This window comes from Anomaloglossus baeobatrachus, chromosome 4 (assembly GCF_048569485.1).
Source record: "Anomaloglossus baeobatrachus isolate aAnoBae1 chromosome 4, aAnoBae1.hap1, whole genome shotgun sequence".
NCBI classification, from domain to species: domain Eukaryota; kingdom Metazoa; phylum Chordata; class Amphibia; order Anura; family Aromobatidae; genus Anomaloglossus; species Anomaloglossus baeobatrachus.
Window position 1 is genome coordinate 236,169,627 of NC_134356.1, and position 23,490 is coordinate 236,193,116.

General features: G+C 47.9%; 1 protein-coding gene across 1 annotated transcript in view; it reads left to right on the forward strand.

The window, feature by feature from the left end:
• The window catches only part of LOC142302376 (dynein axonemal heavy chain 3-like), a 2,626,214-nt gene that overhangs the window by 1,310,076 nt on the left and 1,292,648 nt on the right, over positions 1-23,490 (forward strand). The window contains exon 42 of the mRNA XM_075343433.1: positions 22,552-22,790. Within this exon, the coding sequence (XP_075199548.1) occupies positions 22,552-22,790 (239 nt within the window). The remainder of the gene's footprint in view (positions 1-22,551; positions 22,791-23,490) is intronic.

A 23,490-nucleotide genomic window follows, 5' to 3' on the forward strand; every position in this document is an offset into this window, starting at 1 on the left:
GGTTAGCCCGAGGTTTCTGGGCCCCTCTGCTGCGAATTGCAGTCCACAGCCGCCCCAGGCACATGTTAGTTGATCAAATCAGCTGACATGTGCATGGAAAGATGCAGGCTTGGCGTTTGAGCCCATATCAATGGCAGGTACACGACCTGGACTTACCAGGACGTCCAAGGTCCTGAAGGGGTCAAGTTCCTGCACCGTATTTCAGAATTTGAATGTGGTACCACCACCTATCCACAGGACTAGTTATGAATGTTTACTCACTGGGGGTCAAACCCCTTGCCCATTCCACCAGTCCGGAAAGTGGGGATCCCATAATCCTCTGACAGAACAGAGTAGTAGTTTACATGCAGGACTACTGATATATTCCTTTCTACAGAACTGACATAGACAGGCATTCTTTACAATCCTGTAAAAGTAATTGAAAAAGTGGTCAACTATGCACACGATCACCCAGGGAACTATGGGACCCCTGTTCTCATTATAAGTTCTGCGCCCACAATTTCTTATTATAAAATTATATATTTGAAACACCTCTTATGTATGCTCATTAGGACCTGATTGCACAGTATAAAATAAAATCATCACATGCTTCATCAAATGCCATAAATTCAACCATATTCATAAAATAATGCTTCTAATGGAAAATATAAACCCTGGCATGGAAAAGTGACTATACATTTTTTATTTATAGTCACTCTACCTGGGGCCCTCCAATTGCCTCCCAAAGCCTCCTCTGCTTAGACCAGCATACCGATGGTCCCAATTCCAAGATGGTTGCCACATTGGAATGAGTAGTGCAAAGGTAAGGTTAAACCATTGCTTCCCTGGCTTTTCTGTACTGTGCAATAGGATAGGAAGGGAAGGCATAGTTTAGACTCACTATTATACTCCCTGTGACACTGTTGTGACCAACCTGAAAGCAGGAGGAACTGAATACCAGTCTAAAGGCCCCTTTACATACTGAGACTTTCTAGCAATCCCACCAGCGATCTTGACCTGGCCGGGATAGCTGGAAAGTCTCTAACAGTCACTGGTGAGCTGACAAACAGGCAGATATGGCCAACGACGCAGTAGCGATACGGACCTGCAGAATGACCTCGCTGGAAAGGGAACGCTAGCACGCCTATGGGCTGGGTTGCTAACGATGTTATTGTAATGGTGTCAAACACACCGATACATGCTGCGCAGCGGGAAACAAAGGACCAAAGAATGGTCCTGAACAACTTGTAGCGATCAGCGACCTCCCAGCGGGGGCCAGGTCGCTGATGCGTGTCACACACTGCAATGTCGCTGGGGAGGTCGCTATTACGTCACAAAACCGGTGACGTTACAGCGATATCGCCAGCGATGTGGCAGTGTGTAAAGGGGCCATAAGCATACGAATCAGCAGGAGGCAAAGGACAACAGGTAAGGTGACCATACATGATAATGGATAAGCACTTTTTAGTTCCATGGTGGAGGGTTGCTTTAGTCTGTGATACAGAAGACCTAAAACAACTTACACAAATTACACAATGAACTGGGGAATACTGTTCCATATTGTGTACATTCTGAAGGCCATGTGTCACGCTCCCCGGGTCCCCTGCCCTGCTCCCCGGCTCACCTGCCACGCTCCTCGGCTCCCCTGCCTTGCTCCCCGGTTCTTCGGTCCGGTCTCCGCCGCTCCCCGCTCTCCAGCCTCCATTGCCTGCGCTTCCCAGGCGTCCTGGTCCCCGCTCCCGGCGCCCGTCGGCTTCTCAGCCCCAGCCCGGCTCTGCTGCTTCCTCCTCACAGCTTCCTGCTCTGGCTTCTGGCACCCGGGCCGCGCGCATGCGCATTAGGGCGCGCGCGCGGTCATTGACCCTTTCTTAAAGGGCCAGCGTCCACCGACAGGAAATGAAGCACACAGGTACAGGGTATAAAGGGGTTTAGTGTCCAAGTGGGCGGGGCCTGTTCTTCGTGTTTCCCAAGCTAGGAGTCAGGTCTCCTTGTGTTCCTGTGAGATACTCACCTCTCTCTCTTCTAGAGCCGATCCTGCCTTGCCATCCGGTCCTGCCGAATCCCGCACCCCGAACACTGCCTATCTGCCATCCTGACAGTCCGTACCATTTCTGATCCCTGTGGTGACCCGTCATCTCGCTCCAACGGTTCCGGACTCCGCCTGACATCATCTCGGCTTCCGAACCTGAGCTCCGTCACCCGGACTACCATCAGTGACTCCGTGGTCCCAGGGACTTCTCCATTATACTCTTGTGCACGGACTGCCCTGCTACCTGTAGTGCTCCAGCTACCGGACCCCTTACCATCATCAAGGAGTTCGGCCCAGTGGATCCACCTCCTGGGTCTGCCCGTCCACCTGGCCCTAACAGTAAGAACAGGCCATGGATCCCGCTGAAGCACTAGCGGCCTTGCAGGAGGAACTCCAACGCCAGCGTGAGACCCAGACCCGCATGCTGAACTTCATGACTTCGGTGGACGCCCGCCTGAACACGCTACAAGCGTCAATTACATCTTCAGCATCTCGGGCTTCCACTAGCCAATCCACGGCTCCAGCCCCCGTGGCAGCCTCTTCGGATGCTTCCAGACTTCGTTTGGCCTCACCACCCCGGTACGCCGGAGATCCCAAGACCTGCAGGGGTTTCATAAACCAATGCTCCCTCCATTTCACGCAGCTGCCGCATTTGTTTGCCTCCGACCAAGCCAAGGTCGCGTTCATCATGTCCCATCTAGAGGGTGAGGCACTGGCGTGGATGAACCCCTTGTGGGACAAGGAGGATCCTGTGACCACAAACATCTAGGAGTTCCTGCAGGCATTTCGTGGCACCTTTGACGAGCCCGGACGCGCCTCCGCGTCTGCCTCATCTCTTCTCCGGTTACGTCAGGGGACTCTGACGGTGGGTCAATACGCCATCCATTTTCGCACCTTGGCTTCGGAACTCGGGTGGAACAACGAGGCTCTAACCGCCGCCTTCTGGGAAGGACTCTCGGGTCGAATTAAAGATGAGCTGGCTGGCCGTGACGTACCGTCCACCCTGGATGCCCTGATTACCCTAGCGACTCGAGTGGACATTCGCTTTCAGGAGCGATCCAAAGAAGTGTCCCGTGAGAGACGTCTGGTACGGCATTCCTCTCCTCCACAGAAGCCCGCCGTACTTCAGTCAACAGCATCTGGTGTCTCCGTCCACGAGCCCATGCAGATCGACCGTGTGCGGCAGTCTGAACAACGCCGAGCAGAGCGGCTCGCCAAGGGCCTCTGCTTCTACTGCGGAGAGGGCACACACCTGCTACGCTCTTGTCCAGAAAGGCCGGGAAACTCCAAAGCCTAGGGTTGGTAGGAGAGGCCACCCTAGGTGCTGGGACTCTCTCAGACCCGGTTATGTGGACTGTACAAGTGACAACGGGAGAGACGCGGTTCACGGCTGAGGCGTACCTCGATTCTGGGGCAGCAGGCAATTTCATCCAGCAAGCCACGGTGGACAAGTACCAGGTGCCTGTTACTCCACTCGACCAACCCCTCGTGATTGCCTCTGTGGATGGGAGACCCCTCTCTGACACCATCTCATGGATCACCAAGCCGGTCGAACTGCGTATCGGTGCCCTGCACACCGAGACCATCGCTCTCTACGTCCTTCCACACATGTCCCATCAAATCCTGCTGGGACTTCCCTGGTTACGGACACATGAGCCATCAGTCAGCTGGGGCACTGGTGAAATCACCCGATGGGGCTCTTCTTGCCATGAAAACTGTCTGAAGACCATACAACCCATCCGACGACCTCCGGTTCCAGAGTCCCTACCGGGACTGCCCTCGGCCTATTGGTCCTTCGCGGATGTCTTCGATAAAAAGGAATCAGAGGTACTTCCGCCACATCGTCCATACGATTGTGCCATCGACCTGCTCCCGGGAACTACACCTCCTCGAGGACGGATATATCCGCCGTCTCCAGCCGAGACAAGGGCCATGTCTACCTGCATCACAGAGAGCCTGGCAAGGGGATTCATTCGGAGATCCTCCTCTCCTGCTGGAGCAGGCTTCTTCTTCGTTAAGAAGAAAGAAGGCGACTTACGCCCATGCATAGACTACCGGGGATTGAACCAAATCACCGTGAAAAACAAGTATCCCCTGCCGCTCATCCCCGAATTGTTTGATCGGCTTAGAGGAGCTCGTGTGTTCACCAAGTTGGATCTTCGGGGTGCCTACAACCTGGTCCGCATCCGCTCTGGGGATGAATGGAAGACCGCGTTCAATACTCGCGATGGGCACTGTGAATACTGCGTGATGCCCTTCGGCCTGTGTAACGCACCAGCAGTCTTTCAAGAATTGGTGAACGACGTTTTCCGGGACCTTCTCTACGTCTGTGTGGTGGTGTATCTGGATGATATCCTTGTCTTCTCTCCGGACCTCCAGACCCACAGAGAGAACGTGCAGCTGGTTCTACAAAGACTGAGAGAGAATCGTCTGTACGCCAAGTACGAGAAGTGTGTCTTTGAGCAGTCTTCTCTCCCCTTCCTGGGTTACATCATCTCCGATACCGGACTGCAGATGGATCCAAAGAAGGTCTCCTCCATTCTCAACTGGCCTCCTCCTTCTGGACTGAAGGCAATCCAACGCTTTCTGGGATTCGCCAACTACTACCGCCAGTTCATCCCTCACTTCTCTGCTCTGACTGCTCCTCTCTCCGCCTTGACCAAGAAGGGGGCTAATCCAAAGGACTGGTCACCTGCGGCCGACACCGCGTTTGGCTCTCTGAAGCGGGAATTTGCCTCCTCTCCTGTACTCCACCGTCCGGAGTTAAACCGCCAGTTCACCTTGGAGGTGGATGCCTCCTCCTCGGGAGCCGGAGCAGTGCTCATGCAGAAGTCCTCCTCCGGGAAGATGGTGACTTGCGGTTTTTTCTCCAAAAGCTTCTCAGCGCCTGAACGCAACTACACCATCGGTGACCGAGAACTATTGGCAGTTAAACTGGCTCTGGAGGAATGGCGCTACCTTCTGGAAGGAGCAGTGTACCCCGTTATTATTTACACGGACCACAAGAACCTGGAATACCTGCGGTCTGCTCAGCGACTGAACCCACGGCAAGCCAGGTGGTCCTTGTTCTTTGCCAGATTCGATTTCCAGCTCCATTTCCGACCCGCGGACAAGAATGTACGCGCTGATGCCTTGTCCAGGTCTTTCATGCCCATGGAGCAGGAGGAGGAGACATCCCAGCCCATCATCTGTCCTAGTAAAATCATTCCAGTGGCTCCTGTCACCCTGGCCCAGATACCGCCCGGGAAGACCTATGTCTCTGAGACTGACAGGCAAAAAGTGTTACACTGGGGCCATGCCTCGAAAACAGCCGGTCATGCTGGTCAGAAGAGAACATGGAGTGCGATTGTACGTCATTACTGGTGGCCATCCCTTCGCACGGACGTCGCTTCTTTTGTCTCTGCCTGCTCCTCTTGTGCCAGGAACAAGACGCCCAAACACCTGCCATATGGCCGTCTTCTGCCTCTGCCTATACCCTCAGTTCCGTGGCAACACATTGCGATAGACTTTATTACGGACTTGCCATTGTCCTTCGGTCACACAGTCATATGGGTCGTGGTGGATCGATTCTCTAAAATGGCTCATTTCGTCCCTATGACTGGACTGCCCTCTGCCCAAGAACTCGCGGACGCCTATATACTTCACATCTTCCGCTTGCATGGCTTTCCATCACACATTGTGTCCGACAGAGGAACTCAGTTCACCTCCCGCTTCTGGAGGGCTCTCTGCAAACATCTGGGAGTGACTCTGGACTTTTCTTCAGCTTACCATCCTCAGTCGAACGGCCAAGTGGAACGGGTCAATCAGATCTTGACCTCCTTCTTACGTCACTACGTCAACGCCCATAATGACGACTGGTCCACGCTTCTTCCTTGGGCTGAATTCTCCCATGACCACCACGTCAGTGAGTCCTCCTCCAGCTCTCCCTTCCATGTCGTTTACGGACTTCGGCCTTCCGTCCCTTTACCTGTATCCTCTTCCTCGGATGTTCCTGCTGCTGATGCTGTAGTCCGTGACTTTTCTACGATTTGGGACTTTGTCAAGACGTCCCTTGAACGTGCTTCCCTGCGGATGAAGAGACACGCGGACAAGAGACGTCTGGACCCTCCGTGTTTCTCTCCTGGAGATCTCGTCTGGCTTGCCTCCAAGTACGTCCGATTGAAGCTACCATCCTACAAGCTGGGTCCTCGCTACATCGGGCCGTTTAAAGTCCTCAGCAAGATCAATGAGGTCTCCTACAAGCTACAGCTCCCGGCCACGATGAGGATACCCAACTCCTTCCACGTCTCCCTGCTCAAGCCGGTTGTCCTTGGTCCCTTCTCCGCTGCTGCCAGTTCGGCTCCTCCTCCTATTGCCGATGACGACATCTATGCGGTAAGGGATATCGTGGCCATGAAGACCGTACGGGGTCGACAGTTCTTCCTGGTGGACTGGGCAGGGTATGGTCCTGAGGATAGGTCCTGGGAGCCTCGGGAGAATGTGGGCACTCCTCTGATCCGTGCCTTCCTGTCCCGGTTGTGGGGAGGGGGGCGTGGGGGGGGTACTGTCACGCTCCCCGGGTCCCCTGCCCTGCTCCCCGGCTCACCTGCCACGCTCCTCGGCTCCCCTGCCTCGCTCCCCGGTTCTTCGGTCCGGTCTCCGCCGCTCCCCGCTCTCCAGCCACCATTGCCTGCGCTTCCCAGGCGTCCTGGTCCCCGCTCCCGGCGCCCGTCGGCTTCTCTGCCCCAGCCCGGCTCTGCTGCTTCCTCCTCACAGCTTCCTGCTCTGGCTTCTGGCACCCAGGCCGCGCGCATGCGCATTAGGGCGCGTGCGCGGTCATTGACCCTTTCTTAAAGGGCCAGCGTCCACCGACAGGAAATGAAGCACACAGGTACAGGGTATAAAGGGGTTTAGTGTCCAAGTGGGCGGGGCCTGTTCTTCGTGTTTCCCAAGCTAGGAGTCAGGTCTCCTTGTGTTCCTGTGAGATACTCAGCTCTCTCTCTTCTAGAGCCGATCCTGCCTTGCCATCCGGTCCTGCCGAATCCCGCACCCCGAACGCTGCCTATCTGCCATCCTGACAGTCCGTACCATTTCTGATCCCTGTGGTGACCCGTCATCTCACTCCAACGGTTCTGGACTCCGCCTGACATCATCGGCTTCCGAACCTGAGCTCCGTCACCCGGACTACCATCAGTGACTCCGTGGTCCCAGGGACTTCTCCATTATACTCTTGTGCACGGACTGCCCTGCTACCTGTAGTGCTCCAGCTACCGGACCCCTTACCATCATCAAGGAGTTCGGCCCAGTGGATCCACCTCCTGGGTCTGCCCGTCCACCTGGCCCTAACACCATGTACACAAGTAATATCATAGCAAATATCCAGACCTGTATTGAACAGGCATTGGAATAGCAGATAATAAAGTATCAATCATACACAGACCATACTGTCTGAGGGGACACAAATGCCCCTTTCTCCAAGTACTATAAAAAACACAAAGTAGGTAAGACTATGGTTACAGATTTTGCATTGGGATTTACGAGCTTCAAGTTACACTTCTGCTGTCTTGGAATGTAATAACACATTGTATAACATTTCTATTTATCAATCTAGTAGATATCAAACTTTTGCTTTCTTACTATTGTCCTTTTAAAAGTGACCCTCTGTTTCATGGGTTAATTGGAATATTTTACACTGCCTGAAAAACATCAAACAAGTTTAAGAAAGATTTGAAGCTTTAAGAATATTTATACCTTTACTTTCAAGGTGTTGGTTTGTAATTCTGAATTTATGAGGGTAAATGCAAGCCTAAGACAGATGGATGGCTTTATTTTTTAATTCTTTAAAATTCAGCTTCCTCTTTTGAGATCAAATTAATTTAGAAAATCAACAAAGTTAATTGTCTGTCCTAAAACACACATTTACTGATGGGGCACTGTGAGTTAAAGTAAAGAAAAAACTTTTCAACAATCTAAAAGAAAAATTTCACCTGATATTGAGATTCATACTGCATTGCATTTCGGGTAGAATACTCTTAAATGCTTAGATGCACGCTGGGACCCTTCTTAAACGCTCCTTTTCCTCCAACTCAATATGGGCTTAAAAAGGGACAAATCTGAATGCCAGTTATTGGATGCATTCAAACTGGCATATAAAATATCATTCCGATTTTTATCCAGAAAAGTGGGACAATTTTTGTCTTGTCATCCGTATACAATCTGTTTTTTTTTTTTTATCAGCAGCTATTATTCATTTACAATCATTTACAGAACCCTTCATAGTGTTCTATGCTAGAGAATGGTAATGTATCTGTAAAAAAACGGTGCCACTAACATGGTCCAAGAGGGCACCCACTGGCCATGTACACTATGATATTTTTTTTTAATGTATAAGAAAATACACAGGATATCTTTTTTTCTGACAAATGAACATATGTATGATGAGTATAAATGTATTGTGAAGCTACCGCTAGGGGGCACTGGGACTCAGGTGGAGGAACAGCTCCTGAGTGCAGGAAGACAAAGGTAACTAAGACATGCGCAGGGATAGTCAGTCAGTCAAGGCCCATGCCGGAATGTCACATCTGTACCGAGGAGAAAGCAAGCCAAAATCAAAGAACAAAACCAAGGTCGGAGGCTGGGAGAACAAGTAAGCACAATGGAAGGAGCGGAGCTCTGGACATGGAATGGGACCAATATCAGGAAAACAGGGAAGACAGACCGGTGAGGAGGGATGGAAGTCAGGGAGAAGAGGTGCGCACAGAAGAGGGAGTGGAGGGGAGGACATGGAACAGGATCAGGGTCAGGTGGGCAGGGAGATCAGGCCGGGCAGGAGAGCAGGGAGGTCTGACCAGGCAGGAGGGATAAAGGTCAGGGAGAACGGTACTGGGTAGTGGGACTTGATCAGAGTACACTCACAGGAACCAGTTGCACGCTGCAGAGCAGGAACTATATTACTGGCGGCGTCCGGAATGAGGCATGATCGAACAGGCCCCTCCCCTCCGATCTAACCTCAGAGACAACACACATGCACTGGCTCAGCAGTCAGAGCCATGCTAAAATAATGACATTTATGATTTACATGGCTTTTCCTTTGTTTCAAATGTGAAAGATATACTTGGCGTACTTAATAAACAATATGTGAACTTGGCCTTAGAAATTTGTTCTCAACTCCCTAACATAGCTCTTTATTTCTAACCAGAAGTGGTACCATAACAGGTCTTGACCCCTCTTTCAGATAACCAATAGATACTGCCTGGTAAAATGTATAGGAGCCTTTGTTTTATTTTCTTTAATACTAGAAGCCATTGTCAATATTATGAAAGCTTTATGGTGTGACTCATTTGTTTTAATAGGATATAAAAAAATAGCTTAGAGGGAGGCAAGCTCAACAGTGCCACCAATAAGATTTGCAAGTAGATATTAATGGAACTAAATGCACATTTAATTTCTATTTTCCTTACATCAGTTCATAAGAAAAGAAAAACATGGCAGATCTTACTAATTGCTGATGTTTAAGAGAAAAGAAGCAGGACACACTAGGGAGGAAATTTTTGATCAAGCAGGGGACAGAAATGACATCAACATAAGTCATAGTACTATAGGGTATAGTTCACTGAAAAGAAGAGGTGAACATTTAAGATGAGCAGATTTTTTGAAATTGAAATTTTACAACTCTGAAAAATTCCTCTAAAAATTTCATTAAGGCCTAAGTCACAAAATCGGTGCGAGTGGAGTATGATAAAACATCGCATTCCACTCGGACCAATATTAGCCTGTGTGTTAGCACACGAGCGATTGTTTTCTCAGCCCTAATCGGACCGAGGAAACAATCACAGCATGCTGCGACTGTAATGTGATGCTGTTTTCTCTCGCACCCATTCAAGTCTATGGGGCAAGAGAAAAATCGCACTTAACATGCGGTACACCGGTGTACCGCGAGTGCAGGGCGAGAATGGCAATAACCGGCTACGGAGGAGAGAGGGGGATAAATCCCTAACCCTAACCCTCTCCTCTGCAGCATAGGCCCGCCCCTCCTCAGTACCGGTCCGCCCCCCGTAGCTGAGGTCCGCTCGCACGATCGTACCTCAGTCGCAGGGACACTCGCATGACACTCGTCTCTGCTGTACTGCCAGTGCGAGCCGAGTGTCATGCAAGGGGATCGCAGTAATCCCCGTGTGGCCCCAGCCTAAAGCTACATGGATCACTCAAAGCTCTAATAGGATGGTAAGCAACCCCTTTTCAAACCTAATACAAACACAGCCTTGTGTTAAAGGATTAATCTACAGTTGATCTCAGGAAAATCAAACACTTTGCGATTCGATTCGCAATGATTGTGATTGTGGGCTTATGATATCAAGCATGGTGTGCTGGCTTCCCCTTAGTGCCCCCCCCCAGGTATCACATCACATTGTTTAATGCAGCCAACTGTTGGTCTATCACAGCCAGTATCAAAGATGAGGGCCGTACAATCAGTGCCATGTTAAGCTTTACAGCATAAATAAAGGAGGTCAGAGCAAACAACTCTTTCTTCATAGGAACAGAAAAAGAACTAATCTGGTTTTGATACACTACTGCAGGGTTGAAACATATTAAAAATGTGAGTGATAGTCTCAGTTTGTGAATAATCATTGAAATATTCAATGATAAAGTACTCTCAGTCTGTGAATAAAAGATTCAATTATAATTTTAGTGTTAAAACATATTCCTGAAACATAGGCTTGCGTGTCACAGAAAGTATTATCTTTTGACAAGAAAAAATGTATATTATTTTTTAAAATCTCTTAAAGAAATGGCCTATTTTAGTTTTTGAATACCTGTTTCAATTGTTCTATTTAGTAACCATACACTCCACGACCATAATACATGTTTGATTCCGGTTGTGAACTTATGTATAGCTACTTCGCAACATAAAATTTTAAGGTTGCATTGCATTTTTGTTCAAGGAGGTACAGTAAATACCTAAATACATAAATTAAATTATATAATTAAAAAAAATTCTGTCTTTGTAACTGTTTTACAAGTTAAATTTAAAAAATATACTTGCTACAACCAAATTGCTGGCTGTTTCCACAAATTACTTTTTCTGTATGTACGTATTTAGCAAGATAGAGTTTTTTGTGTTCTGAAATTTGTGTTGTGAGGAGAACATAAAGAAAAAATGATATTTTTAAAAAAGGTTACGTTTTTGTAAAAATTGTTTTATTAATCTAATTTACCAAGCGTATGTGCCACAATAACGCTACTGCCTGCTGCATTAGTTTTGTGACTTTATCTAAATCACAAGTCTTTTACAGTTACAGTAATTTTTGTTACAGACATAGAATTACAAATAATGTCTGCAAAATATTATATCCCAAATGGTTATTTTTTGGATAACAATTTAATACGTGTACAAACCACAAAAATACTGTTGTCACTGCCACAATTTAATTTCCATGAGTATAACTACAACCCTATTGGGGAATTTTACACCCGTCAATGCACATGATATAGAAATGTTTACCATAAATGAGGATTGTAATAAAGAAAAATGTAGTCAGGAATGGCTGTTCATCTATTCATGAATAAAAAAAAAGTAGTTGCTTTTTATAGCCAGGCATGCCTAGAGTTCATGCACATTCATGCACAAGGTTCCACCAGGAAAATTTACTGTACACTCGTCAAAGCATACGAAATTCAAATTTTTACCCAAAGTGAGGACAAGGCTAAAGAATATTGTAGTTTTCAAAGCCCAAGAATAGCTTTTTTCAAGCGATAATGGCATCTACAGTATATCACAAAAGTGATTACACACTTCAAATTTTTGTAAATATTTTATTATATATTTTCATGTAACAACACTGAAGATATGACATTTTAATACAATGTAAAGTAGTCAGTGTACAGCTTGCATAAGTGTACATTTTTGTCTGGCCACTAAATAGCTCAACACACAAGTGTTACATAGTAGTTCAATCAATAAAGCTACTGTCAATTCAAATACTTGGCTGCATAGAATATGGGGGGAGGCACTGAACACAGTGATGTTTAGGTTTTAACCCCTTCACGACCGCGGGCAGTAAAATTACGTCCTATTTTAACGTGACTTAACGACCAGGGACGTAATTTTACTGCCTAAACTTCATTTGATTGCCGTGGCCATAGCAACGGCTTTCAAATGATGTCCCCTGCTGTTTCTTACAGCAGGGGACCTTTGCTTGACCCCAGGGGGGGTGGCATTGCAACCCCCCATCGACGATCGTTGTGATTGGCTGTTCAAATCTGAACCGCCAACCACAACATTCGCACTAATTTCGGCAAAAATAATGCCCGAATTAGTGCGATACTGTGAGATCCTGCTAAGATCTATTGTAGCAGCTACAGCAGATCATACGTGGATCTCAAACATGCCACCCCCAGCCCCTGCAGCACTGATTGGAGCGATCGTGCTATGACGCGCAATCACTCCAATCAGTGTGCAGTGGGGCGGTCTGATCTGCAGGTGGCCGCCCTCCCCAGGCCTGTGCTGGTCTGGGGAGCCTCCCCCAACATGTCTGCAGCGTGGAGTGGCTGGTACTTGTGGTACCACGCCACCGCTGCCGCCGCTTTTGTCAACGCTTCTGGGCCTGCTCCACGTGAGTATTTCACTCCCGTTATGGCCCCTGCGCGCTCCCGTTATGGCCCCTGCGCGCTCCTGTTATGGCCCCTGCCCGCTCCCGTTATGGCCCCTGCCCGTGCCCCCCCAATCTGCCCCCCCATGCCCCGATCTGCCCCCCGACATCCCGATCTGCTCCCCCTGCGATCTGCCTGCCTCCTCTGTCATCTCTATTCTGCTTCCTTCCTTCTTTCCTTGCTTCTCCGGTATCCCCCTCTGCTCTCCCCCCCTCCCCCTCTGCTCTCCCCCCGCCCTCTGCTCTCCCCACCCCCCCTCTGCTCTCCCGCGCCCCCCTCTGCTCTCCCCTTCCTTTTGACGTCCACTTACCTGCCTTCACCGGGTCGTCCAATTTCTTCACTGGCCCGATCACATCTGCCTCCATCTCTGGGTCCTTCTTCCTGGGTCCTGCCTGCGGCTCCTGTAAAGCTGTCTATCTCGCTTGCCTTCTGTTCCTCCTGCTACTCCTCTGGGTACTGTGAGTATAACTTTTTTTTTTTTCCCTGTATCCTGTCCATTTTTACACCTCATCTGTCCGTGCTTCCCACCGAGCACTGATCACGGATGCAGATAGCGGATCTGCATCCGTGGTCAATTTTTGGCGTGACTTTTTTTTTTCCGTATCCCCAACGCGTTTTGTGTCGCATCTGTCCGTGCGTCCCGCCAATTGCTGATCAGGGATGCAGATAACGTATCTGCATCCCTGCTCAATTTTTGGCGTGACTTTTTTCCGTATCCGCAACGCTTTTTGTATCGCATCCATCTGTGCGTCTCGCCGAGCGCTGATCAGGGATGCAGATAGCGGATCTGCATCCCTGCTCAATTTTTGGCGTGACTTTTTTCCGTATCCGCGACGCTTTTTGTATCGCATCCATCCGTGCGTCTCGCCAAGCGCTGATCAGGGATGCACATAACAAATCTGCATCCCTGCTCAATTTTTGGCGTGACTTTTTTCCGTATCCGCAACGCTTTTTGTATCGCATCTGTCCGTGCGTCCTGCCGAGCGCTGATCAGGGATGCAGATAACGGATATGCATCCCTGTTCAATTTTTGGCGTGACTTTTTCTTTTTTTCCGTATCACTGACACTTTTTGTATCTCATCCGAATGTGCGTCCTGCAGCGGCCGATCAGTGCAACGCGTCTGTGCGTTTGAAAAGTCAAATGGCGTTCCTTCTCTTCTGAGCCCCACCATACGCCCAAACAATTTATTTCCACCACATATGAGGTATCTGCATACTCAGGAAAAATTGCACAAGACGTTTTATGGTGCAGTTTTTCCTGATACCATTGTAAAAAAAAAAAAGCTACCTGGTTGATGCAAAAATTTTGTGGTAAAAAAAAATAAAAATTTTCACGGTTCAACGTTATCAACTTCTGTGGAGCCCCTGGGGGTGCAAGGGGCTCACCAAACATCTAGATAATTTCCTTGAGGGGATGGGGTCACTTGTGAGGGAGCTCCACTGTTTAGGCACCATACTGGTCTCCAAACATGACATGGCGTCCGCTAATGATTCCAACCAATTTTGGTGTCAAATGGTACGCTTTCTCTTCTGAGCACTGCCGTGTGTCCAAACATTTGATTTCCACCACATATGAGGTATCTGCGTACTCAGGAGAAATTGCACAATACGTTTTATGGTACATTTTTCCTGATACCCTTGTGAAAAAAAAAGCTATGTGGTTCAAGTAACAGTTTTGTGGTGAAAAAAAAAAATTGTATTCATGGCTCAACATTATCAACTTGTGTGGAGCCCCTTGGGGCTCGCTAGACATCTAGATAAATTCCTTGAGGGGTCTAGTTTCCAAAATGGGGTCACTTGTGGGGGAGCTCCATTGCTTAGGCACCTCAGGGGGTCTCCAAATGCAACATTACGTCAGCTAATGATTCCAACCAATTTTTCTGTCAAATGGTGCTCTTTCTCTTCTGAGCCCCGCCATGCGCCCAAACAATTACTTTCCACCACATATGAGGTATCGTCGTACTCAGGAAAAAATGCACTATAAATTTCATGGTGCATTTTTTACTGATACCCTTGTGAAAAAAAAGCTACCTAGTTGAAGCAACAGTTTAGTGATTACAATTTTATTTTTTTCTTTTCACGGCTCAACGTTATAAACTTCTGTGAAGCCCCAGGTGTTCAAAGTGCACACCAAACATCTAGAAAAATTATTTGAGGGCTCTAGTTTCCAAAATGCGGTCACTTTTGGGGGAGCTCCATTGTTTAGGTACCTCATGGGGTCTTCAAACCCGACATGGCATCCGCTAATGAGTGCAGCTTATTTTGCACTCAAAAATTCAAATAGTGCTCTTTGCCTTCTGAGTCCTCCCGTGTGCCCAAACATTTGATTTCTACCACATATGAGGTATCTGCGTACTCAGGAGAAAATGCACAATACATTTTATGGTGCATTTTTTACTGCTACCCTTGTGAAAAAAAAGCTACCTAGTTTAAGCAACAGTTTTGTGGTAAAAAATTTTTTTTTCTTTTCACGGCTCAACGCTGTAAACTTCTGTGAAGCCCCCAGGGGTTCAAAGTGCTCACCAAACATCTAGAAAAATTATTTGAGGGCTCTAGTTTCCAAAATGGGGTCACTTGTGGGGTAGCTCCATTGTTTAGGCACCTCAGGGGGTCTTAAAACCCGACATGGCGTCCGCTAATGAGTGCAGCTTATTTTGCAGTCAAAAATTCAAATGGCGCTCCTTGCCTTCCGAGCCCTGCCGTGTGCCCAAACATTTGATTTCCACCACATATGGTGTATCTGCGTACTCAGGAGAAAATGCACAATACATTTTATGCTGCATTTTTTCCTGATACTCTTGTGAAAAAAAAAGCTACCTAGTTGAAGCAACAGTTTTGTGGTAAAAAATTGTTTTTTTCTTTTCACGGCTCAACGTTATAAACTTCTGTGAAGCCCCCAGAGGTTCAAAGTGCTCACCAAACATCTAGAAAAATTATATGAGGGCTCTAGTTTCCAAAATGGGATCACTTGTGGGGTAGCTCAATTGTTTAGGCACCTCAGGGGGTTTTCAAACCCGACATGGCGTCTGCTAATGAGTGCAGCTAATTTTGTGTTCAAAAATTCAAATGGCGCTCCTTCCCTTTCGAACTCTGCCGTACGCCCAAACAATTGATTTTTACCACATGAAAATGCACAATAAATTGTAGGGTGCATTTTCTCTTTTCTCCCTTGTGAAATTTTAAAATTTAATGGCTAAAGTAACATTTTTGTGTTAAAAAGTAAAATTTTCATTTTTTCCTTCCACATTGCTTTGGTTGCTGTGAAGCACCTAAAGGGTTAATAAACTTCTTGGATGTGGTTTTGAGCAGAGTGAGGGGTGCAGATTTTAGAATGGGGTCACTTTTGGGTATTTTCTGTCACCTCGGCCTCTCAAAGTCACCTCAAATGTGATGTGGTCCCTAACAAAAATTCGTTTGTAAATTTTGTTGGAAAAATGAGAAATTGCTGATGAACTTTGACCCCTTCTAACTTTCTAACGGAAAAAAATTTTGTTTCGAAAATTGCGCTGATGTAAAGTAGACAAGTGGGAAATGTTATTTAGTAACTATTTTGTGTGACATATTTCTCAGATTTATAGGCATACATTTTCAAAATTTGAAAATTGCGAAATTTTCAAAATTTTTGCAAAATTTCCTAAATTTTCACAAATAAACGCAAAAAATATTGGCCTAAATTTACCACTGACATGAAGTACAATATGTCACGAAAAAACAATCTCAGAATCGCCAGGATCCGTTGAAGCGTTCCAGAGTTATAACCTGTCAAAGTGACACTGGTCAGAATTGCAAAAAATGGCCCGGTCATTAGGGTGTTTTAGTGGCCGGGGGTGAAGGGGTAAAAGACATGATTGACTGCTTTCAACTAAAAAGCTGTTTACATGCTATTAGGACATGTTGTAGATCAGGGGTGGGGAACCTTTTTTGCCAAGGGCCATTTGGAAATTTCTACCAAAATTCAGGGGCTGCACAAAACTATGAAATTATAAATTGCTCTAATTTATTTGGTCAAACAGTTAATTAACTCATTAATGAGTTATAATGAGTCAGTAGTCACTCTCACATGAAAGCTCATAAAAATAAAGCTCATTCATTAAACAAACAGGAAATTCATTGATGTTCCCAAAAATTAGAGAATTTGCACACTGCTTGTTAAATAGCCATTATTTCTTCACTTTAAAAACAGCAAGCTTGTTGCTGCAAAAAAAGGGAACATTTTTCAATGAGTTTTAAAACGCTGTTGCCTTTTCATTTTCTAAGCAACAAACATTTTGCTCATCTCCAAAATTAATACTACCTATTTGGGAGGTTTATTAAAAAGCTGTTGCTTCTTCAGCTTTGTTACCCAGGTACCTCCCTTAGAGTAAAGGTGCCTTAAGTACCTGCAACCTTTTAGCTGACCAGAGAGGCACTTCTGGGTTAGGTTGTTCTGTGCCTTTTAAAAAAGGGGCAAAGCAGAACCAGGAAGCCTGTGATGTGCACACAGGCTCTGGGAGACAGCAACATGGACCGGACAAGGGCAGCCACTGCAGGGCATCTGAGCAGGTGCGGGAACCAACATCCCCGCCGGGGGAGGGGAGGCAGGACAGTACGGAGACACTGGTATGGGCATTACAATAGGCTTTGCAGTACTTAGAATTTGTTGCAAATCAATTTGCTATAAATCAAATGTTTTGTAAAATTTCAGTGAAGCAAGTGAATTCAAATAAAAAAAAAATTGCTTATTTCTAACTAGAAATAGGCCCGATGCTATCACATCGGGAGTGCGGTGAAAAAAACATCTGTCTATGCTTAGTGGTGTTGACAAGAGCAGTGGTGAGTGGGGCTGGGGGCATGCAGATCTGATGAGGGGAGCTGGAGGCATTCAGATCTGGTGGGGGGGCTGGGGGCATACAGATCTGGTGGGGGGGGCTGGGGGCATACAGATCTGGTGGGGGGGTTGGGGGCATACAGATCTGGGGGGGCCTGGGGATACAGATCTGGTGGGGGGGCTGGGAGTACACAGATCTGGTGGGGGGCTGGACGTATACAGATCTGGTGGGGGGCTGGGGCATACAGATCTGGTGGGGGGGCCTAGGGTATACAGATCTGATGGGGGGGCTGGGGGTATACAAATCTGGTGGTGGGGGCTGGGGGTATACAGATCTTGTGGGGGGGGGCTGGGGGGTATACAGATCTGGTGGATTGAGGCTGATGTCCCCTGCAGCAATGAGCACATTGTTTAGTAATGTGCTCCTGCTGGTTCCTTTCTGTCCCCTATTATGCCATGTCTCACCTGTCCTCCGTGCCTGTGGAGCCTCCAGCTGCAGGAGACAGACTCCTCCATGATAGCGTGCGGTGTACGGAGCGGCCGCTGCAGATTGATGTCATGGCTTTACTACAGTTGAATGCTTTATGGCGCCACAAAGCATTCAACTGCAGTAAAGGGCTGACAGCAGAATTGGCGGCGGCCCCGGACAGGTGAATATACAGCAGTGTGTGTGGCTGTGTTGTGTGCATGTGCGCTATGTGTGTATGTGCTCGGTGTATCTATGTGTGTCTGCTGTGTGTGTATATATGTGTGTATGCGTGCGTGCCGCCCCATGCTCGGCTGCAACCGAGCCGCTTGGGTCCGGATCTTCAGTGGATGGCTTGAGGGTCTCCAGACGCGGGGGTCCTGCGGTCACTCCGACCAAAAAGGGGTTGGCGGTTTGGGGACATAGGTCTATGGCCGGAGCCGTGTTTTAAGTTCGTGATGCCACCCACGGATGTGGTGAAGGTGGACACCACCGCGGCAGTTACGGGGCACCCAGGGGAGATGGTATGCAGCAAGTTTTTAACCCCTCCGTGGGCAGGGATGGTACCCCCGGGACCCGTTGGGGGTGCTTTGGTGGTGCAGGGAGTTGGGCGGCCGAAGGGCACTGGTGTACTCACTATTAGAATGAAACATTCTAGTCTCTGGTAAACCAAGATGATGGTGGTCGGTGCTCGCAGCCGGCTGCAGTCGGGTTCCCCCACCCGGTTGGTGGTGTCTGCCTTTCTCCTGCACCTGTTTGAGTAGTTGGACTACCTGCACTTGCAGAGTCAGGAGTCCGCTCCCCGGCTTGTGGATGTCGGAAGAGCCCGTTTGCCCGCAGACGCTGGCCCGTGGGATCTCTGATCCTTGGCAGTGGCTTTCTATCCCCATCATTGGGCTGTTGTCTTCTATGAGGGACTTTGGGTGGGAAAGGACCTAAAGTCCAGACCGCAATCAGTTAATTAACTCAGTCCAGTAGTTTCTAGACCTCATTTCAGGGTCTGAGTACCCCCTCTTGTGCTCCGGTTGCCGAGTCGGTTCCCCGGGTCGGTACTGGTGGGCCACTACCCTGTCCCGGTCCACCACGGTTCCACCGAGCCGTCTTCCCAGCTCCTGCAGACAAAGGCCTCCGTATGCCTCCTAGCCAGCAGCACCAGGGCTCTTACCCTGGCACCGGTTCAGTTTACTTCAGGCCTTTCACACACAGGCCTGACCTCCACTTCTGCTCAACACCAAAATTGCTCTAAACTTTCCCGCCCCAGGCTGTCTGAGACTCCTCGGTAGGCATGTCCAATCGCCTGGCTCTGCCCCCTGGTGTGTCCATCCAGCCCTGAGGGAGGTGACTAGGGTGATATGTGGTTGGCTGGTGCTACCTAGTGAGGGACTGGTGTTGTGCGGGGCTCTATCTGTGACTACCTGGCTTGTCCAGGGCGTCACAAGTGCGTGCAGTGAGATTCCGGAAGGCGGAGCATCGTTCGAACTGCGGCTGCACAACGGACAATGCTGAAGTGCATCACGGAATAGGGGAAAAGACAGAACTGGTGATTATATAAGTAGATTTAACACGCAGCTGTCAGAGAGAGCAGGCGGGGCGATGCAGTGCATATTACATTAAGTGCAATGAGCGGCCCCGGAAGTAGTGGGAGAGCACAGGGGAGAGCAGTGCAGAGCCAGGTAAGAATGAAAGCTGCGTGGGACGATTACTGGACTACTTCAGAGGGATTTAATAAAATGGTAAATGAGGGTTTGATTGTCTTTATTTAAAATAAAAGTATTTTCTGTGTTTTATTTGTAATAAAGGTGTTTAGGTGTTAACTTTATTAATTTAGGGCTTAATGTCTCTCTCTCTCTCCTCCGTCCCTCTGTCTCCCTCTCCTCCCTCTCTCTATATCCTGCCTCTCTCCCCTCCCTCTCTATCCCCCCTCTCTCTTTCTCTCCTCCCTCACTCCCCTCCTTCTCTATCCTCCCTCACTCTCCTCCTTCTCTATCCTCCCTCTCTCCCTCTCTCTCTCCTCCGTCCGTCTCTGTCTCTCCTCCCTCTCTTGCTCTCTCTCGTCCCTATCTATCCTGCCTCTTTCTCCTCTCTCTGTCTCCTCCCTATGTTTCTCTATCCTGCCTCCTTCTCTCTCCTCCCTCTCTCTCTCCTTCTTCTCTAACCTTCCTCTCTCCCTCTATCTCTCTCTCCCTCTCTCTCCTCCCTCTCTCTCTCTCTCTCTCTCCTCCCTCTCTCTTTCTCTCTCTCTATCCTGCCTCTCTCTGTCCCCCCTCTCTCTCTCTCCTCCCTCTGCCTCTCTCCTCTCTCTATCCTCCCTCTGTCCCTCTCTCCTCTGTCCCTCTCTTTCCCTCTCTCCTCACTCTCTCCTCCCTCTCTCTCTCCTTCTTGTGTATCCTCCCTCTCTCTCCTCTGTCCCTCTCTCCTTCTTCTCTATCCTCCCTCTCTCCCTCTCTCTCTCTCTCTCTCTCCCCTCCGTCCCTCTCTCCTCTGTCCCTCTCTCTCCTCCCTCTCTTTCTATCCTGCCTCTCTCTCCTCCCTCTCTCTCTATTTCCTCCCACTGTCTCCTCCCTCTGTCTCTCTCCTCCCTCTCTATTCTCCCTCTGTGCCTCTCTCTCTCCTCTGTCCCTCTCTTGTCACCGTCCGTTTCTCTCTTTCTCTCTCTTTCTCCTCTCTCTCTTCTCCCTCTTTCTCTCTCCTCCTTCTCTATCCTCCCTCTCTCTCTCCCTCTCTGTCTCTCTCACCTCCCTCTCTCTTTCTCTCTCTCCTCCCTCTTTCTTTCTCTCTCTCCCTTTCTCTCCCCTGTCTTCCACTCTCCACCGCTCGCCGGCACAGATGACAGCTCTGAAGCTCTTGCGGTGATCTCAGAGCAGTCATTCTGTACCAGCCCTGGCACTTAGCGGTTGCTTCATGTCATCTTTCAGTGCGAGGTCCAGCATACAATGACACCTCTGAGATCACCGCTTCCACAACCGTGGGCTTCAGAGCTGTCATTATATGCCGTAGCTCGAGCTGAGCGATCGCTTCATATCACCGCTCAGTAAGAGGAGTTAATATAGCAGAGCCGGCGTGGGACCTCGGTTGTGGATTTACGTCGGAGCTGGGTATGTTTGGGGTTAGCACAGCGGACAGCACACAGCGCAGAACCAGGTAAGAGAGCTGCATGGGACATCGATTACTGGACTACTTCGGAGGATTTGGGGATTTAATAAAATGGTAAATGAGGGTTTGATTGTCTTTATTTAAAATAAAAGTATTTTCTGTGTTTTATTTGTAATAAAGGTGTTTAGTGTGTGTGTTATTTTACTTTACTATAGATGACTTGAAAAAGTCTGGTTTCAAGCTGAAGCCAAACTTTATTAATTCAGGGCTTAATATCAACTGGCAAAAAAACAGCTGATATTAACCTCTTATTACCCAGTCTGCCAAAAGCATCAGGGCAGACTGGAAGAGCTGGGTAAGCTACAGATCTGGTATATCACATGTATATGCTGGATCTGGGCACCTGCGGACTGTGATTCTCAGCATGGGGGGCACATATAGCATGAGCCTCCTAACGCTGAGAATCCCAGCCCCCAGATGTCTGGGCTTACCTAGCTGGCAATCAAAAATAAGGGGGATCCTATGTCATTTTTTTTAATATTATTTATTAAAATAATTAAAAAAGGCTCTGCTGTACTGATTGCCCATTCAAATAGAGCCAAAAAGTATGTGTGAGATCTCCTCATCTCGTCCATCTGAAAATACTTGTGAGGAGAGCACACCTCCCTAAGCTAGCTCCGCCCACAAACTCAGTACCCGGTGCTCCTCAGGGCAGCCAGCCATGTCTCACGGCTCTGCAAGACACCGCTCAACACATGGCGATGTGAGGCGCTGGCGGACATACCTGGGCACGCCTCCTGCTCTGTCACCTCGGCAATGTGTGACTAAAACACCGCGTTGTGCTTGGATGTAGTGAGTGTTACACTGGAAACCGAATTCGCCTCACTCAGCCCACAATTTGCGTGCCGCCTCCCTTGTTGCCCCTGGTCACCATGGTTATGATGTGGTGTGAACTGCTGCTGCGCAACGGACAATGCCGCAGTGCATCACGGAATAGGGGAACAGACAAAACTGGGGATTATGTAAGTAGATAGTGATGTAACTTCCAACAATTTTAAGGGTGTTTTCTGTTAAAAAAATTAGTGAAGACTGATATATTTTTATTTTAATTTTTGTTCCCCACAAATAAACAGGATCTGGTGATATATCTGCCATGAGCAAATTTTTGTAAATAAAATACTGTACATATTGTGAAAGTGCCCATCAAGACTAGGCCATTGAAAGGCCCTTAACATATAGAATGTTATATATAAAGGATTAAATCCCAGTGGACACCATTCTTATTGTCCTCTCCTCTTACCCAGATAAACTCAGCTATTCATACAACACTTCCTTTGTAACATCCATCAGCAACATCTTGTCCTGGATTAAAAATTACATTTTCATTTCTTTACGAGTGTCAAGTACTAAATGTCGGAAACTAATATCATCTAAATGAGGAAGAAGGGCTGCCAGTTTATCTAAAAGAAGTTTGTTTATGAGTAAAGAACGATTAATAAAACATTGTATTTACATTGTCGGGACCTGTTCTCGTTTTTTTCTTTCAGCTTAATGACATTATAGTGAGTACGCCTGGGACCGCTATGCAGATGTACTTCCTGGAGACATTGCTGCTTCAAGACAAGCCATTACTTTTTGTGGGCCCCACAGGCACGGGGAAGACAGCGATTACAAACGGCTTCCTGCGACACTTACCTGAAGAAAAATATGTTGTATGTCAAATTAACTTCTCAGTGCAAGTTTCAGCTAATCAGACCCAGGACATCTTCCTAACAAAGCTGGAAAGGTACCCTGACTTTTAATTAAAATCAACTATACAATAGTGCTGAATGTGCTCCGTAGAGATATTATCCCACAAAATAATAGTAACCACAAAGTATCAGCCTCTGACACTGCAAATGAAATCTGATTTGTTTCTTTCTATGCTGTTATTGAAAAATTCACATCAAGAAAGGGCAATAATGTTTACCTGCCCCGGCAATAGGAACAAATGGTATCACAGGATGCAGCAAAACCCCTTAATAAAGATAGAGGCAAAAGGTGCAAAACACTGATGGAGCAACCACTGACACACTGCCACTCCATGGAGGGACTGATTGCTAAGGCCGGCTTCTCATTTGCGATTAACTCGCACGAGTGCAATGCGAGAAATTCTCGCATTGCACTCGGACCCATGTTAATCAATGAGGCAGCTCCCATCTGCTATTTTTTGCTCAGTCCAAATCAGACTGAGTAAAAAAATCAAATCGCAGCATTTTGCATTTTGGTGAGTTTCTCACGCGAGTCTCTCCAATGCAACTCTATGGGAGCGGGTAAATAAACGAATGTCACACAGACGGCACTCACACCATCCTAGTGACATTCATTTTTCTAAATACATTTATCGCATGTTTCAGAAAACACAGGAAATGAGTGAGGGCTCATAATGTCGGTCAATCTCTATTTCTGTCAGTCGGTCTCTCCCTCTCGGTCTCTATTCTCTCTCT